This window comes from Haplochromis burtoni, unplaced genomic scaffold (genome assembly GCF_018398535.1).
Source record: "Haplochromis burtoni strain Fernald_Lab_line unplaced genomic scaffold, NCSU_Asbu1 Contig_9, whole genome shotgun sequence".
Classification (NCBI taxonomy): Eukaryota; Metazoa; Chordata; class Actinopteri; order Cichliformes; family Cichlidae; genus Haplochromis; species Haplochromis burtoni.
Genome location: NW_024582370.1, coordinates 3473838 through 3493877, shown reverse-complemented (window position 1 = coordinate 3493877; position 20040 = coordinate 3473838). Strand labels below are relative to the sequence as shown.

The 20040-nt window shown below is 40.6% G+C and overlaps 1 protein-coding gene across 3 annotated transcripts in view; it reads right to left on the bottom strand.

Annotated features, from left to right (window-relative positions):
• Positions 1-20040, bottom strand: part of cpne5a (copine Va) — an 80132-nt gene that overhangs the window by 27683 nt on the left and 32409 nt on the right. For all 3 annotated transcript variants that reach the window (XM_005914869.2, XM_005914870.2, XM_042228114.1), the window contains 7 exons: positions 13062-13125; positions 8618-8721; positions 7916-8020; positions 5602-5643; positions 5315-5390; positions 2177-2230; positions 1564-1625 (listed from right to left, as the gene is read on the bottom strand). In XM_005914869.2, coding sequence (XP_005914931.1) covers positions 1564-1625; positions 2177-2230; positions 5315-5390; positions 5602-5643; positions 7916-8020; positions 8618-8721; positions 13062-13125 — 507 coding nt within the window. The remainder of the gene's footprint in view (positions 1-1563; positions 1626-2176; positions 2231-5314; positions 5391-5601; positions 5644-7915; positions 8021-8617; positions 8722-13061; positions 13126-20040) is intronic.

Here is a 20040-nt window from a genome sequence, read left to right as displayed (position 1 = left end):
GAGTGCTGGGTCTCCTATAGTTATTGCACAGATGCTAAAGGGTAGCATTAAGCGTTCGTGCTGTGTTTGGCGGGCTGGAGGACATGTTGGTATGCAGTGAGAAATGTGATGGATGGATGGGAAAGACTGGGATGGATGTTAAGTGTTCACATACTGGATTGAGTGGTAAATGATCATATGATAATAATGATTACGTACTGTGTTATACTGACAATATAGCATCAGTGCTAGCATAAAAATCCTGAAACTGAGCCTACAAATGTCAATACAAGCATCTGCAATATCGTATTGCTGTTTTATTCCCATGAAATGACACCCAAACACAACCATTAATGCATAGTTAAAGCGTGTTAGTGTGGTGAAATCTGTAATTACCTGAATGATATTTAAACACTGCAGATTTCACCACCATGCAAGAACAGCTGTGCATGGATGTCACAGTGATATGATACTATGATTATGATTATTATTAGCGCAGTCAGCATTAATCTCATTAAAATGAGGTTAATACGGTGGCCCTGAGAGGCCAAACGGACTGCAACTTCAGAAAACACTTGCAAAATGAAAAATGCTGCAAAAACAAAAACACCTGCAAAAAGAAAAACACTTGCAAAAAGAAAAATGCTGCAAAAAGAAAAATGCTGCAAAAAGAAAAATGCTTCTTTTTGCAGCATTTTTCTTTTTGCAAGTGTTTTCTGAAGTTGCAGTCCGTTTGGCCTCTCAGGGCCACCATAGGTTAATGCCATAACTGCATTAACGCGGCAAATCTCTGCCCGTTAACAAGCTAACCGTGCTAACGTGTTGATGCCGTGCAGCCCCACGCACGGGGCGATCACTGGTAACTCGCTAACGGAGATTTGCCACATTAATGCAATTATGGCGTTAACCTCATTTTAATGAGATTTACGTTGACAGCGCTAATTATTATATTAACTGCTATATATCTTAGCTAATATTATTTTATCAGTGTGCTTAACACTTAAATGTGTAATAAACTGCAAAACAAGATTTGTTTTTAAACTTGAAATCTCCATCAAATTAAATTTTGGACACATAAAATATTCTGACAGGAATCATTAGAGTCTTATGTGCTAAAAGTTCAATTGCCTGTCTGGGAATAAAAAAATAATCCAAATGATGAATACATTTTCCAAAGCCCCTCTTCACAGCAGTCATTTTGACATGACAAAGTGGGACAGCACAGGTGTCTCTAATGATGTTAATGAAGGTTTTGTTCTATCTGCATGTAAGCCGTAATCAATGTAATTAGTCACACCTGTGTTTAAGAACTAAAAGGTCCAGTCGACAGATGAACTACTGGAAACAATATGTTACTTGTACATGTGTTAAACTCATACTAATAGGGAGTCTGCACAGCCATCATTGTGCACAATTAAATTCAAACAGTGAACTTCCAGTATGCAAATCAAATTTTTGAGTGCAGATGTGCAGTAAATGAAACTATGTGGTCAAAGTTTCTGTGAGCCACTCGTAGAGGTGAAACACAAACAGCGTGAGTACATAAACAAAGTAATGTAACTTGCACACAAATGCATGACTCACCCTCCTCTGATGTAATCCAGGAAGGTGTGCTCTGACTCTACACTGAATGACAACAAGGATACCTGAGAGGGAAAAAAAGGCCCCAAAAGATTAACTCATCCTTTTTAATTAAACAAAATTTACCAATCTACACATTAACACTGACCTCTCAAAATGACCTATCCATGCAAAATGATTGCGTTGCCGAAGCAGCGCCTTCGAATTACAATCACTGAGCGTCAGTGTGCCTGTGGACTGATGGATGATCAGCTTGATGGATAGCTAGGCACAAATTTTAATTACAGAGTCACAGTATACGCTAAGAGCTGTAGCAAAGCCGCGGCTCATTTATGAACTTCTGTCACTATTCTTCAGGGAAAGGACACAGACACAAGTCTCTTTTATTTAGCTTTACAGACTTGAATAATCATCCCGTTTGAGGTCATGGGAATGTTTTCCCGTCTACTTAAATTCACTGTCTGGATCATAAGCTCAGGGAATGGGAATAGAAGAAAAACATTTAACAGAGTTCATGCAATCCACTTAGTGAAAACTTCCTGCTGAATACAAAAGAGAAGGCAGGCAGGGGTGTGTGTGCACAAGGAGATTTGCTCTTACAGTATCTCAGACTCACCGTCCCAGAGTTGATGTATCTCTTCTTCTTTATTTTCTTCTTGGCATTCACCACCTGGTATGAAGGCAGAATGGGAACGAAGGATAATGATAATGTAAACTTGCAGCACAATTCTTTTTATCCACCCTTGGGCAAGTAATAAAAACATCTTTGTCCTCCTAGTCTATGTCTGTAAGGGTAATGGAGCATAGGGAGTGAATCCAATAACTGTAGCAGGTGAGAATGAGATACCATTGATCATGCCTTCCAGCTAAGTGCAGATAATTCAGAGGGATTTTTATAAGCATAAGCAGTCTACTGTAAATTTCACATGCATGCTGCCAGCTGTGGTGCTTATAACCGCATACAGAGTGAGTGCAAGTGCACAGTTATGTGCAGTGGGGGTAGATGCATACAGCCAGGTCCAAGCTTTTGGATAGTGACACGATTTTTGTGCTTTTGCTTCTATGTACCACCACAGTGGAAGAAAGGAAATGAAGCTCAAAATATTGCTTCAAATTCAAATTTTCTGCGCAGTCCCTCCATTCCCATGCCATCAAAAGTAATTGTACAATTAACTGGTAAATTAAACTGATAAAAGGTATGCAGTTGATTCCAAAATTTGCATTTGGTAATTAGCCTGAGAAAACAAAGGCGAGCCATCAGAGAGAGCAGAAAATATAGGAGTGGCCAAGACAACAATCTGGCTGATTCTTAAAAGGAAGGAAAGCGCTGGTGAGTTCAAGCCTGGACGGCCATGAAAAGTAGCTTAAACTGAATGATCTCAGAATTCCTTTCACAACCTCTAGCCAAATCAAGAGCACCTCAACAGGGGTAGGCGTGTCAGAGCCTGCAATCACGACAAGTCTTCATTCATGTAACTACAAAGGGTTTAGCTCAAGCTGCAAACCACATGTGGCACTCAAGAACAGAAAGAGCAGATTACACTTTGCTAGGAAATGTCTTAGAAAATCTTGCCCAGCTCTGGAACAAGAAGTCTCTGGAGACAGATGAAACCAAAATTAACTAAGAGCGCCGAAAAGGAAAGAAGCAGCTTGTGATCTAAAGGAAAACACATCATCTGTCAAACATGGTGGAGGCGGTGTTTTAGCACGGGGATGCATGACTGCCGGTGGAAGTGGGTCACTAGTGTTTATTGATGATGTGACTGCTGATAAAAGCAGCAGAGACGACAGAGCTGCACTTTCTGCTCAGTTTCAGCCAAATGAAGAAAAACTGACAAGACAGCGCTTCACAGTGCACATGGACAATGACCCGAAACATGCAGTGAAAACAGCTTAAGAGCTTTTTGGCAAAGACATTAAATATTTTTAGATGACCTAGTCTTTCACCTGATTCCATCCCAAGTGAGCATGTTTTTCACTTACTGAACACAAAACTAGCCAAAAAGAAAAAAGGCAGAGCTCCCTTAATAAGCAGCGAGTGAGCGAGGCTGACAGAGCATTTCAAGCGAGAAAACCTTGCACTTTTTGATATGCATAGGCTGTAGCCTTCGGTATGTTTATATAGCTGACATTTTGTATTAAATTACTTTGTCCAGCTACATATGCTGTGAAAATAGAGGGACTAATAAAAAAGTCTGTAATTCCTAAACAGTTGGCTTGCTTTTCTGGTTACCCGGTGTATGGTTAGAGGTTATACGCTGCACTTCAATTAGATATTGGCTGCTTCATTTCAAATCCTGTGTGGTGGTTTACAAGGGCATGAGTGCAACACTGTGCAAACACCTATAGACTTCACTAAAAACAAAAAATTGGGAAATACTTCAGTGATATCCAAGGCGAGCAGAGTGATTACAGCCTTCAGTGCATTAAATAAAAGTTACATTTAAGCTTGCAGCCAAAAACTTGTATGCAACAGTGAGCAAAGTCAAATATCTGCACTGCTCATTCTAAAGGTCTGCACACACACAAAGCATGAGCCTGGAGGAAGCTGTGCAGGATAATAAAGTAAAAGGTATCCCATTCTACCCTCCTTTCGTCTCTCTTCTCTACTCTTTCTTTCTGGTTCTGTACTTTCTAAAAGCGCCCCCTGAACTCGTCTTCCAAAAATTATGCCTCACAGCGTTGTGACCATCACTCAGCCGCCAAAACTTCACATGACATCACAAAGGAATCACATTCAGTTACAGCGTCCTGTACTGACATTAGCCTGCTGTCGTCTAATGTTTACAAGCTTTCTGCACGTCACGTTGAATATACAAAAATATGCAAAGAGCTGAAAAATGTGGCATGTGACATACTGAATTTTTTTATTTCTCCATAATGAGAAGGTGGTGTTATGTCATTTTTGTCCACATCACAAAAGTCTCTGACCTTACCTGCGTTTTATATATAGAAAGGTTTGGTGAAGGGTAATGGATGCACATCCTTATGCCGTGTCAGCAGTGTAAAAGGGCACCGTCTTTCCTAACCTAACTCATCAGCTTTTCCCTTACTCTCTACCTTTACTGGCCTTATTCTTTTCTTAGAGTGCTTCTATGACTGATTCAGAGGCTAATGTAAGATGGCAACTGTTTTAATGAGCAGGGACCTATTCAGACTTTCTGAGTGCGATCCAAAGGAAGGAATAAGTAACATAGTTCTGTCGCATTTCCATTTGTATTCCCACCGCAGCAGCACTCTTACCCAGTCGATCTATGGCACCACTTAACCTCTGAGAGGCTTAATAGCGGGTAGGGTGAGGACAAACAGGGGAGGCTAGTTGTTAATCTTGAACAGCCACAACTTTGCTCAAACAAGTGAGACCTGTAGAACTTCCTGTCATGAAACAAGACCTTGCTGAGTATAAAGGGCACGCTGATTTGTTCTCAGACCGAGGCAGGTTTCTCACACTAGCATGCACAAAGGAAGCTGAGGTTTCTTTTTGTGCCATCAGAATCGTTTTTTGGCACAGGTGCTTCCAAGGTTCATTCATTAATAATTCGCACATAGCTTTGGCCGGTCACATTCAGCTCGATGTGCTGAATTTCACTTGAAACTGCGTCTGCCATAGTGGCTTCAGAAAGTGATTTGCATTCTACTTGGAAGCAGCTTAAAGCAAACGAGCTCCCTACAGCAGTCAACATTTGCAGCTTTTACATAAAGGTCCGCTGCTCTGAAAGTGATGATGGTATTGGTCGATTTTATCTCCGCTCACCTCATACACATTCAGCTGGTTCTGACCCCGACACAGCTCTTTGAAACTTGTGGTGAATTCACCGATGAAATCATGGCTGGTGGAAAGGAGACAAAAAGCGTCATCACAGCCTTGACTGGTGGAAGATAAAAGCACATAACCATTAATGCGTACTGAAAAAAAAGTAACTATAATTTAGTAGTCAGTAAAGACAGTAAAATAGCATTGTCTATTAGGGATGAAAACATTTTTTTTTATATATTTCTCTTGTGCATGTGTGTGCACACGCTCCTCTGTGTATCAGTTACCTCCCATCTCTGTCCCAGTCATACACCTCCACCTTGATTGTCCTAGGAAGCACATCAAAGAGCAGAAAATGTGTTTGTTTCCTTGTGTGAACATATTAATGCCTTGCGTGAGCTACAAACTTAATATTCTTGAGGAGAAATGTTACAAAGAGCATTTTGAAAGTGACAAACCAAGTTACTTAAGCTCATTTATTGTTAGTGAAAGCTGAATTAAAGCCATCAAAGAGAGCATGCTCTGTGTTTTGCATGCAAAAGACACAAACATCTTTCTAGAGATCTAATGGTGACAACATTTGTTTTCTCTTTGAAGGCAGCCTGAGTCATGTTAGGTTTTCAAAATTTATTAGCTGATTATTAAGTGCCAGTCTCAGTAATTGCCAACATTTAAGCAAGACTGACAATAATACAAATTCACAGAGCTTATTGGGTTTCTGTCTGCTTAATTTATGTATAAAAAATATGGTGCAGATTAATAAACTAGCATTAAATATTTAAATGAATTGTTTTTGTGTATCTCACAGAGTAAAGAGCTGGGCGACAACACCAACAGTTTAGGCAAAGCATTTTCTCCCCACATGCCTAAGACAGAAAAGTAACCTCTTGGGAAATAGCATATTTTGCAAGTTCCCAAAATAAGTCGGTAGGAGAAAAAAACAAATGAGCAAGCCTGAGAGAATATAGGCAGAATGAGGAAGATGCCTCCTCTTTTCTTCTCACACTGATGGAAACTAGACTAGTGGCTTGCCACCCCCATCTTCCCATCAGCTGCTGCTGTCAGTCACTTGTCAGAGGATCCAAGAGGCGGATAAGTATCGGAGGGCTACTCTGTTATCCTGACCTGAACTAATTGTGTCTGCACTATTTTTCCCAGCTAACAAATGTCCAAATTGTGTAACGCACAAAGAAAGGAGACTTCCTCTAATGGTCTGTGATGAACTCATCACTTGTCTCCCTTTAAACCAACCAGACATTCAGAGTCAGAGTTTGAAAACTTTGCAATCTTGACTAGTATGAAAAAAACAAATGATTCTTGACACTCAGGGCCACTTGTGACAGATGATTTGCCTGTGATGAGTCAGCATCATTATAATCAGCAGAGTTGGGGGCAGCTCGATCCTCGAATCAATTTCATTTTAGTTTCTGCAACCAGCGTTGTGTTGGAGTGGAAATGGGAGAGATTTCACTTTCTGATCGCTATCGAAGACAAATGATTGCAAGAGATTTATCAGATTCTCATGAGGGTGAAAATTGTGACTGCAGAGAGATAGTCAATACATCATTATTAATATATTGTAAATTTTGCTGTATATTTGCAGGAGAAAAGGGAACAAGAATGAAAGACGGTAGTGCAGAAAATACAGCACAGACCAGCCTGTCTGTGCATTTTACTGGAGTCCAAAAGAAAAGCCTGTGGGGGAGAAACCAGGCCATTTCTACTTATACAATTTAAAGAGAAATAAAAATGTCATGATTTGAAAAGTATTGGATGAAAAGACTGATAAATTGCAACAGCCGTGCAGCAGGTCTCCTGTATAGATCTCGGAAACTGTAGATATTTTAAAAGAAAAGCCAAGAGACCCTAAATGGCTGCAGATTTCTCTTGTCATCAAAATCCTCAAAGGGAATCAGGATACTTTCATGCTTCTGCTCCATCTGTCTGACCCAATTAGCTTCTCCGGGCAGGTGAACAGAGACAGGATTGAAAGCAGCGAACCTTCGCTGACACCCAGTGTAGCGGAGGCCATGGTTTGACATGTTCTTCTACACACTCGCGCGGCTGTCTGGGTCTAAACATTTTCCTGCTTCTGCACACAAACACACATAGAAGGGCTCCTGTGTTGTTCCAGCCACCTGTCAACATCTTTAGACCGACTCTCCCTCTCCTCTCGCTCTCTTTTTTCGCTCGTGTTATTTTATCTTCCTGCCAAAACTCTTCCTGCTCCTCGGGTATTCTGCAATGCCCTTCACTCTGAAAAGATTCAGATAAGCTAGAAGTTGCCACCAGAGAAACCAATCAGAAACCCTGCAATGCTCTGAAAGGCTCTCTGTGATTGTGGAGAAATCAATAAAGAGCCAGGCAAGGTGGCATGTAGTGCTAGTCAGCCTGTAATAATTGTCTATTTCAGCAGCGGATAGAATAACATTAGAAAATCAATTTGCTCTAAATCTGATAGCCCTGATCCACTTTGTAAGAGCTACACCACATATTAAAACTCTGCACCGCTTTAATTTCTCCTTGAAAAACAAACTCTGAGTGTGTGGGAATATTTGTTTGTCTTCATGAGACTCACCTGTACATCATCAGTCAACCTACCTGTCATAGTCTCCATTGCAGAGCGCTCTGACAGGGATGGAGAAGGGCTCCCACACAGGGTTCAGTGTGTTCTTCACCACCTCGGTCTTGTGGCAGATAGTGAACCTGGAGATGCAGTTAAAACAAACATCTCTAAAATATAAACAAACACTTAAAAAAAATCTGTGATAAAATCTTCTCACATCTGAAGTGGAAAACTGCTTTGCCTTGAAACCATGTCTGCATGAATTCATCGGTATGCAGCTGAGTTCAAGGGGTCTCAATCTTATTTCTAATTTTCTCAACCCTGCTTCCCTTCCTCTTGGAGCTTCATGCCCTCCAGCCCGGCTTTGATACGCCAAAACAGAAGACTTACAGCATAGGTGTCAAACTCTGGCCCGCGGGCCAAATTTGGCCCGCAGCCTAATTACATTTGGCCCGCGAAGCCATACCAAATTACTATTAGAGCTGGCCTACTGGTATTATACAGCTAATATATATATTGTTTAGTATTAAGCTTTGCTTGTTCCATATTCAGTTTTCCAGCAAAACTTGTTTGAGTCCATAAGAAAAGATTCATTCTTATATCTGGAGGAAGATTTTTTTTTCAATAAATATTAACGTTAGCCCGCGACTTTGTTCCAGTTTTGAATTTTGGCCCACTGTGTATTTGAGTTTGACACCCCTGACTTACAGAGACGCAAATGCGAAAGACAAACTCACGTGCCATCCTCATTACTTCTGTAGAAGACCATGAAGGGGTCTGACTTTCCAAAGAAGTCCTTTTTATCCAGTTTGTTGGCACAAAATTGCATGGTGGCGTAATCCTACAGACAAAGGAGGAAGGCAGTCAGAGAAATGGAATGACGGAAAAGTACAGGACATTTTAAATCCATGCTACTGGCTGTGTTTGCCTCCCGATGTTTGTGTACACATGCTGTGTGCCAAGATATAAAAGCACTGAAGCACCAACTAAAAGCAAAGTGCTGACTGAATCTTAATAAGAGGACAGCAAATCCAAACAGTGGGCTCTAGTTTCAAAAACCTGCAAATGCATTCATTACCATTTCTTTATTATGCAACACCTGCATAACAATGTAGATGGAACACGGCAAATGAAAATACCTTGTGCTGTATAAAATAACAATAAGAGTAACCATACAGAGGCACATAAATGGATCCTAACACCCTGCACACAGAGAGGGGAGGGGCCTGTGTACAAAAGCATGTGGGGAGTGTGAGTGCAGCTAATGATACATTAGAAAGGCTGGTATTATCATAATTATACTCATTTAGGCAGCATTTCAATGTGTACTGCCACATCAAAGACAAAGAGCATGCTCCATAATGTTCTTGATTCCAGTTTGGCTCCCTGTGGTCACTATATAGTACAATAATGAAGCTGCTTAATGGGCACACTGGACAGGTAAATGTCCACATCAGAAGAAAAGCTCTGCAAAGTGTTCTCCATCAGCATCTCAATCATCACCTTCACCTGAATGATGTTCAAACCTTCTTAACAGCTTTGTACCCCCCCAAACGTACCACATATGTAAATTGGGGTCTTATTCTCACATCTTAGAGTCTGTTAAAGTTTTATGCCAGAAGACATTGAAGCTTTCAAGGAGCAAAAAGAGGAGCTGTCTTTACCCAGCTGGTCTTCAGGGCTTTTAGGTTTTGAAGTGCTGCTGTTAGATCTAAACCAGCATGGTGCAGGGCCTCTATTGATTGCTTTGACCCACATCAGTCGGACACGGTCTGCCACTGACCTGCCTCTCGCTAACCCCCAAAAACATCACTTTTTGCCTTGGACACAGCACTACCACGGAGCTACTACATAATTCAAAGTACAATAACTCCTGCAGTTTTCTCCTTAAGAGGGGGATATTATGCTTGTCCTCATTTTCTGCCAGTACAAAAGATGGCATAAAAGAAGAGGATGAAAGGTGGGCGTAGCCACGCGCGGGTTTCATGCCGCAGATAATCCAACATTTTAAAACCTGGTATGACCAAGATTTTCATAATAGACTTAATTTTCTATTCAGTATGATCTAAAATGATTGAGTGAGTGCATAAACTTAGCAGGAAAGTATTTACAGAGGCTACATCAGAGAGCTGTATGTTCATAGACTTCTATAGGACCAGAAGACTCTTTGCAGCCACAGCTATTTCTATTTAGTGGCCTTCAGATAGAATGACACTTCACTGGCGTCATATTTCCACACTGGAAGCTATGTATTTTAACTGTATATGCAGGACTCCATTGTTCAAGGAGCTCGCTAAAAAGAAGAGTGGACTAAATAAGAGTATTCAACAAGGTCCAATGTTAAATAAACAACACTTATTTTGAACTATTTGAAATAATACAGTTACTGTTTTAGAGTCCAAAAGAATGACATTGTTGCGCTGGAACAATTTAAAGAATGAGCTAATCTGATTACACCACAGTTTGAATCCTTTCACTGTGGTGGAAATGTTGAAGCAGGTGAAGAGTAAAGCTATGATTAAAACAGTCAGCGCTGGCAGCTGGATGGGTTGCTATATATCCATTTTCATTTCCTACTGTCATTTTCAGTTATTATCTACCTTTCTATCCAGCCTGCAATATCTTTGCATTTTCTACCTGCAGTGTGTCAAGCTCTCCCTCTGTGGTTTTTTTCACAAGAACGTTTAATTTTCCAAGGTGCTGTTTGGTGCATTAAAACTAACACATCATGTTGGGAAAGTTTGCTTAGGTCAGATATGAAAGCCCTTAAAAAATAGATCCGTAGTATAACTGTCCTGTTTAACCCTGACACAGCTTCTACAATTACACTATCATGGCAGCACAGTGCCCTAAGCCTTCATTAGGCATGGATAACACATACCCACATCGGAGCCTAGCAGTGTTCTCTCATTAAGCGAGGAAAAGGCAGAACATTCATTTCAGCCACTGAGGTTTAGGAGCAGCAGGGGAATAGTGACTTCTGTGTACATCCTCCTACCCGTTTCTCTGCTCTACTAAGATATCACCGCATGGGGTAAGTGGCAGAGCAACGCACACTGCCACTTACAGAGAGTGGGGTGGGTCTATTCAAAGAGATACAAAGCAATGCACACAGTGCCTGAATTCATGTTACACAAGCTTATGACATCCTTGGGATTGCAGACTGTAGTGAATCACAAAATGAATCATAAGCTTCGCGCATCACTCCATTCATCCGAGCATTCGTCTATTATGACTGTAAGCCTCAGGTGAAGGATTTTTTGTCAATGTAAGGATGAGCATTATGTAAGCTCAAAAAGTGAAGAACGTTTGCTTGATAAATGAAAAATGTTAGTGTAATCAGGGTTTTAATGTTACCAGAGCTAGTTTAAATTCATTCAAGAGGTTTTGTGTTATTTTATTTCATTTAATTTATTTGATTACTTTTTCCATATTCATAGGACGTGAGGCTGATCTGTACAGACTAAAAAGCCTCTCTGTAGAAAACTTGTGGTGTCAAGTTTTATAAACAAAATCGCCACTTTGTGAACAATTGTGAGTCGAACTGATAACCAGGACTGAGGTTTACAGCTTCCATATGTTAAATGTTGTGTGGTTTACTTTTGTTTAAATCAGACAGAGCTGGACCGTGTGGAAGATGTGAAGCGAGCCAGCCACTGCTCTGCACTCCTATGTGCCAGAGGCAACGACAGCCAAGAGGAAGCCTTTGATCCATGCAGAGGCTGTTGCTCTGTCTAATGATACCTGGCAAATCCACCACGAAGGTGAGAGCCAGCCCAGTTCTCGATTCACAGTCCCTGCAGAACTTCCCCAGTCGATTCTCCCTCTGCTCGTCTCACTTTCCCCAAACAAGAGTTGCAGTGTTTACCTCGGGCGATGCTGCAACTCAGCTGCCTCCATTTATTGGTCACAGGTGGATTATAGAATAAACAACAACCAGATGGATGGTGGCAATCCAGACTGTAAGAATTCACAGGTGTGGTGTTGTGCTGACAGCGCTGTCTTCTGAGTCACGCTTTTAGTACGTCGTTGCTTTCATTTGCCTGTTCTTTCTCTTTTCTGTTCAGGGTTAAATTCTGTGTATACAGGGCAGGTCTGCGGTGACATGTCTAGTCGGTGTCTCTCTAATGGAGTCTGGGAGAAGGGAAATCATCATTTGTACCAGTAACGATCATTTGCATTTATATTACTGAATCGCCTCTTGAAGAGGTGCTTTGCATTGATGATGCTAACTCCTATCATTCGCAGATCCAATGCACCTGATGACTCACAGCAGCCCTCCAATGACTGTGAGCACTGACACTTCAATCCAGCAGTGCAGAATCAGTAATGCTTATCATGGTGGTTTCATTATCAGCATGTCTTATCAGTCTCACTCTAACAGGAGACTCTTTATTTGTCAGGGAATAAACAATAAGAGAAAAAAAACACCTAGTCAGGTACAATGATTGTTAAACAAGGTGCTTCTTTAAGCTAAACAAGTATGTCAGGAAGTTAGAAACCACTGAATCATTGCTTACATGTATTAGGGAATCATAAAACATTTACAGAGAAGCTCAAGGGCTTTTTGTTCAGCCTCTGAGGGAGGCCGGTTGTTCCGGTCAATAAGTCCTGCTCCACTGGCAGCAGTATAATGTGATTATTTACTATCTTCATTTAGCAGTGTGGAGAGAAAGTCAATGGGCATTAGTGGACACAGGTTATTAACGCAGACTCATGGATTAACGCACACTACATAGGAGCAAGTGCCTGTTTTAGTGATTGAAATGAAGGCGGTCTCATTAAATAGCTATTCAAACTCATAGCATATCCACTATGTACACAAGTTCCAAATGGCAAACGCAACTGCAAAGTAACACGGCATATCCTGCTCGTTTAATGGGGACAGTTATGGCACAATATATCTCGCTGAAGTAAAGGATATTAAATATCCCACTTCACTTCAGCGGACTCGTGAACATTGCTAAACATGGATAATGGAGCAATTCCATGCAACGCAGGCGATCTCACAGTGACGTGTCACAATTTAACAATTCGCTCATTTAAAGTCAGATGTAATGATGCTTAAGGGTCGAGTTCACATGAGACAAGTGAACACTGCAAAACATTTACTCTGACACTTAAAGTGTAAACAGTTACAAAAACAAAAAAAGTATGATGGTTAAAACTTTTTGGACTTACTCGGCAGTTTCCAAGCTCCTCCGCAGACAAGATAACAGTTCCACATTTCTTCCCGGGTATACCACTGTGAAAACAAACACATATCCTTCTCTCATCCAAGTAAAACTTTCACAGCGATCCATTTTGACCATTTTTTAGATGTTAGCAGGTTAACAATTAGAGGCATTGTGTTGCATTTTGCTATACTAATCCATGATGCCAGTAAACAGCAAGAATTGTCAGTAGTTCTAGCATCCTCTTTTGTAAATTCCACTGAATCCGGTTATCTTTGGGAAAGGGGCTGAAACATCTAAGTGGAGCTGAAACGCTTTCTTGTGTCTTTCTATTCTACAAGTTTGATTTCACACCTTCTGAGCGATAGAAGAGGAAAGACCACAGATAAGATTCATGGATGTAGCGAAGGAGGACACGCACAGGGCTGGAGTGGCAGAACAGGACACTAGGGATAGGGTGAGATACAGGCAGAAGATTTCCTGTGGCAACCCCTAAAGGAACCAGCCATATAAAGAAGAATAACCTTTTTGAGAGACGGAAGTATCAATAATTAGAAATATTTATGTTTCTAAGATTCTTCTTTGTTTGAATTGTACAATAAGGCTTCATTTCTGGCTTATTTTCACATCCAATTGTATTTTAAATTCAGTAGTATATAGAATTGCAATGTTAATTTAGTATGACAGTGTGACAGCTCTAATGAGCACATTATTCCTTTTTCTCCACCTTAAGTGAATCAAAAACAAGTTATAAATATAGGCTCCCAAGTTTTCAGAGCAGTGTGATATCAGACTGCTGAGAAGCAGAGCTCTTCCGATTCCCGATTGCCTGCACCATATTGAGACTTTAAAGCTGCAGTTGTTTACCACTGATTCACGCTCCAGCAGATGATCAAGACATATCGCAGCACAAGAGGCGCTCTCTGCATGTCTGTGTTTCCATACATCACCTCTTCACTAAGCTGCCAATCCAGTGGCTGATTCTAACAAAAATAGAGACAGCGCTGCATCACAGTTTGTCCTAAATGTTATTTGGCTGTATTTTTTGAAGCGGAACAAAATGACTTTTTTTTCCCTGATATCCAATCTAACCAGCTCTCAGCATCCACTGAAGCTGTGAGAAGAAGGCAGAATCCATTCGACCCAACACGGAGCAATACACCATATCTGTTTTCCAATCATACAATAGCATTCCAGCTGCTACAGCTCCCATCATCCTTCTGGATAAAAAAGGAAATTACACGAGTGTCCTGCTGTGGCCTTAGCTGGAGACCAGTCATTAGAAGGTCAGACTTGCTGTGACAGACTTGTTCATCAAGCTGTGATAGCTGATCTGAATATCAGTACTACTACATACATACTGCTAAGCAAGAGGCAGCCTTTGACTATAATGGCAAAAGTTCCTTTATTCATAACATCAATCTCAAGCACGAACCTAAGTGAACTTTCAGAACTGGATTATATCAGAGAACCCGGGCCTGCCTGCACATGAGATTTCTGTAATGTTTTTAGGACGTATGGTACGAGGTGTTTTCCATTCATCTCAATCAGGTTTGCCAGGACTGCATCACAAGAAGTAAAGCTCTATAAAACCAGTTGTCATGCTGTGGAGGAATAGTTCTCCAGGCTTCTCTTGTGCTTGAAGGACATCTAGCCACTCTTCCATTAAGAATATTTCAGACTAGAAATGTTCCTCTCAGGTCTTTGCCAGATTTTTCTTATTTCCTAAGAATATGATTTGCTGTTTATCTGAGGTACAGATAAGGACACTGCAAAGTAGAGATATGCAAAGTTTTCAGCTAATGGTTCTTTGGGAATCACCTTTCAGCTAAAGAAAGGAACAACGTCTGTGTTGTTGCAAAAGCCTGTTAGTAACAAAGTTTCTAAAGATGAGATTTTAAATTGTTTGTTTGCCAATTTGTCTAAGATGTAAAGACAACACTGGTTCATCCCTTGAGTTAGGTGCCTTTGTCATGCTTGAAATATTCATAGGTCAAAAAAGTGCTCAGATACAAGCAATAGACTGAAAATGAGTGAAAAAGCAGCCAATGCTCAAAGAACAACTTTGAAAGACCTTGAGCAAGCCTGGACAACTATTGCTCATGACCGCTTTACAAATTCTTTACATTTAAAAAAGTCCAGCTCCTGGGTACTAAAATATAAAGAAATGAGGGTCTGAGAGAGTTTTATACAGTACTGTACCTCAACACAAATCCACTTAGCACTGAATTGTGGCTGCTGCATCTGCTTTCATGAGGCAAAAGGAAAAACTGAACTCTCACGGAGCAGGTCTGCTTAGTTTTCGGGCTTTATCTTGGAGGTCCACAGAGACCCGTCTCAGGGTGAATTAACTGTCCTTGAATTATTGATGCTTTACTCCAAGTCACCACCGTGCAGTTTGATGGCGCCTTGAAAAGCGAGTAAAGCTCTAACCAATGATGCCAGTAAACCCTGCACGCTCCACAGGTCATATTATCTCCCTGAGGTCACAATAATGTTAGATATTCCTATTAAACCAGGAAATGAGATCCAGCAATTGGTAAAGTATCAGCTCCAGGCACGTTTAGATGCACCACCCTGCTCTAATCTCTGCGGCAGAGAAGAGAGCAGGTACCAAAAGGGCAATGGTCTTTTAAATCAGGTATGCATTATTGAGTTTGCAATTTCCCCTGACAATGACTAGTTAACATGAAGAGCAAGCAAGCAAGCAAGCACTGAATGGATAAATACAGTTCCTACTAATTATCGATCAAACGTGACTTTGGGTTTTTTTTCTCTAAATTTTTCTGCTCCGTGCTGCGATGTGACTGCAGGTGATACAAAGTGTCCTGCATCAGGAGGCTTCATTCTCACAGCACTCATATACTGATGGTTTTTCAGTGGGGAAAATGCTTTGATGATGAAATTATGTGAAATTTTTGGCTGTGGTCCTTCTTTCCTGTAAATCTGCAATGAACACAGTCTACATTCTGTCAGCTGTGGGGAACCAACAGGATTTAATCAAGGTGGTCGTGTAAGTGCAAAACACATTTGTAACATTTTTAAACGAGTCCGGTACAACAAGATGAAGCTATTTTGTGATGTTTCACAGCCTGGCAATCCCCAGCTTAGCACAGCAACAATTTGAGACCTTCACTGTTTCAAGTTACACCATCATGAATGTGCATGTCAATACACAGTATTGCCCTGAATATGTTTTTTTTCTAGCACACAGATGGCTCTGTTTTACAGTAATTCCTGGAGATGAGATTGTTCTAGATACATGGCAAAAGTCAAATAGTTGGCTTAGTAACCAAAACTGTAACAATGGGGAATGACGCAGAGAGAGAACTCTTTTAAAGAAGGAATAACAGCATTTACATTCTGAGTTACAGAAAGTCTTAATGTGGACAACTTGTTCAGAGAAGGCTGGCAGCCTGTTAATATAAAAGGCTGATTAATGCAATATGGTAATATTCCTGCAGCATAGCAATACAGGTGAGTAGTGACTGCAATAACCGCATGCTAAGTATGTATGATGATCCTTTCCACCATTCTTAGTCCTCCATAATTCATCCAGTCACTTACAGGCTTCCCTTGGCACTCAGCAGACACAGTACCATAAGGGCCTGACCAACTAAATTCTAGTCCAGTGCAGAAACCTCAGCAGGACTAATTTTTAAAGTCAGATTAGCATCATGTCTGCTGTTCCTCCTTTTCAACAGAATCCCCCAGGATCAAACAAAACTTCATGAAGAAGAGAAACAAATAGAGAGAGAAATGAAATAGCGCCTTGTAGCACAGCAGCTTCCTTTACCCAGAAAGAAACAGAGGCAAGAAGTGCTGTCATGCTCTTAGCTCTGAAACAGAGGGTTAGCTACAGCTGCCTTGACAGAACCCCTGTTTGATCAACTGAATGGAGAGAGATCAAGCAGCATATTTCAACATTACTACAATTACTTGGCCAAAGTTTTTGATACTGCTGTTCTGCAGAATACCGATGAGAGTACTGGGTGTCTCTATTTGCCAGGGAACCATGTATGCGAACCATTTATTCCTCCAAAACGCAAGCATCAGAGATTATTAGGCATGACATATTATAATATGGATATTCAGGCTCAATGTATGGCCTCTATAATTTCCCATCTAGAGGCAGTTGCTGTCATGAAATAGTGATTCACAATCCCTGTATTCTCCATTACCTATCTGTGCGGAGGTCGGGTGGATGGAGGATGGTGAGATTAAAGTCCGAAGAGGGAGAAGGAAGCAATTGTTGATGCCGTTCACATTAGGTCATTAGGATGAGGGATGGTCTTGATATTTAACGACAGCGCAACGTGTCACGCATAAGAGAGTGAGAGAGGGTTATCTGCTCAACAACATGAGTGAGAGTCCTAGAAGAAGAAAGCGATTTTTTTTCACACTGCAGTTTCTGCAGGGTGGGTCTGCATATATTTTTTTCCTGTGACGCATAGTGGCTGCACTGCTATCGTGCAAAGAAGTGTTATATTGCAATTTCACACCTAAATGGCAATTAATCACTTAAAACAAATTATTCAGTAAGGTTAGGTGCGAGCACAGCAAGAAAAAAAAGGATCGGTTTAACTGCATTTCACTGCGACTGTCCAGGTCAGTGAATTTAGTAAATCTGCCTGGATGACAAGGGGACTGATATAAATGAACAAATCTAACGAGTTCCAGTCGAGTGAAAGGCTAGCAGAGATGGGTGGAAGGCAGATAATCGGGCTTTGTGCCACTGTAACCATATGGGGCAGTGGGCATATCATAGCTGAACAGAATTAGCCAAGGTTGCCAAAACTCTTTGTGGGTTTAAATGGGATTATACCACTAATCCCTCTGATCTTCATATACCGATAAGAATCCATAATCCTTCACCTTCCCAAGATTTTTTTTAAGAGGATGAAAAGTGCAACGGCTTATTCAAAAGGGCACCAGAATACCCGCTGTATTTCTCAGACAGGAGCTCCTTCCTACAGGTATTGCAGGAGGAGATGCTGTTTGTGTTCAAGGCTGGTAGCCACAGGCTACCTGTGCTAAGCTTTTAGAGGCTCTGTCAGAATGAGCACAAAGCTGGTAAACACGGCAAAAAATGTGGCACAGAAAAATGTCTAATAGATATTATTAAACCATCACAAGGAAAGAATGTGTTTACATTTTACCGATGGCGCATGGTGCCATGAACCTGCCATCCTTCGTTCCATTACTACTCCAGTCACGTGTTATTCACTGGGTACCACTGACGGGTAAAGACCATCACCACAATCTCCCTCAATGGAGCTAATCGTGTAATTTATATAGTGACTAATTAAACAAGAAATTTGATTAAATTAAGACTGTATTCCATTCTATGAGTATAGTGATGTAATGAGATTGGTGTTGACGTTTTGATTGCATAAATAACAGCGCAGGCTTTAATTACTATAACAATCTTTGCTTTATTGAGATTTTGAATAAATGAGGCTGTCATCAACCACCTGCAAGCTAAAAATCACTTGTTTTGACAGCAAAAGAGAAGAAGCAGCTGTCAGTCAGAAGGAAACTTTCTCTCTCAGTCTAAAGGCAAAACCTGTTCATGACAGCGAGCTCACTCTAATCCCTGTGCTCTGCCAGTAACAGAAACTCTTCAAGAGAGCATAACGAGTCAGTTTCAATTTCCCCCTAGCAAGCAAAGAACATCTCTATAGGAAACGCCAAGAAAGATGCCCAATTTCCATTGCTTTTATACTTGGAATGCATTTTATTGCACTTTTAAACTACTGTCATGGCAGAAAAAAAAGAAAGTACACCCTCTGTCAGTTCTAAGGTTTTACATATCAGGGTATAATGAAAAATTATTTGATCCTAACCAGGTCTGAAAATTTGATAAATGCAACTTCAGATGAACAACAAAACATGACGGTTTCCACCCGGTCATTAGTTATTTAACAAAAATTAAGCCAAAATGCAGAAGCCGCAAAAAAAAAAACTAAGCAAACCTCATGGTCAAATAGTGCATTGAATCATTTTTTCAGGGATAATTAAGTAACTTGAAGTAATCACTTTCTGTATGACTTTATCAGTCTTTCACATTGTTGTGCAGAAATTCTGGCCCACTCTGTGCACATTAGAGGATGCACAGCTCTCTTAAGGTCAGGTTACGGTCTGGACATTGCAACACCTTGATTCTTTTCTTTTTCGCCTTTTCTGTTATAGATTTGCTGCTGTGTTTGGGACCATTGCCATGTTGTATGACCCAATTTCTGGCAAGCTCCAGCTGTCAGACTGCCTCACATCTGACTCTAGAATACTTTGGTAAACAAGCTCAAATCATCACCACTCCACCAACACGCTTACAGTCGGTATGAGGTGTTAATGCTGTGCTTGGTTTTCTCCATACATGTCACTGTGTATTGTGGCCAGACATCTCCACTTCAGTCTCATCTGTCTATAGGAATTTGTACCAGAAGCCTTGTGGTTTGTTCAGATGATATTTTGCAAACCTAAGCCCTGCTGCCATGTTCTTTTTATAGAGAAGAGGTTTTCTCCTGCAACCCTCCCAAACCAGACTTGTTGTTAATTGTAAAGTCATTAACTTATACTTAAACTCAATTAGAGAACATATAACATGCTAACTGAGGCCTGTAGGGCCTGATGTAGCTACTGAATTCGATGCAATTTCTCTGAGCACTGCATGAGGTAAATTTCTGGGATGTCCACTCATGGAAAGGATAATAATTGACTTGAATGTTTTCCACTAGTGAATAATCTTTATCTCTTTGTAAATGGTCTTATAAACCTTCCAAGGCTGATGGGCAGCAACAATTGCTTCTTTAAAACAAACAACGGAATTAGAATGTACAGAACAGAGTTTGAATGAAAACAACAGAATTCTAAAACAACCAATAGAATTTGAAGAAAAAGAGTAGAATTAGAATGAAAACAACAGAATTGGAATGAAAACAGAATTTGAACAAAAACAATGGAATTAGAATGAAAACAATGGAATT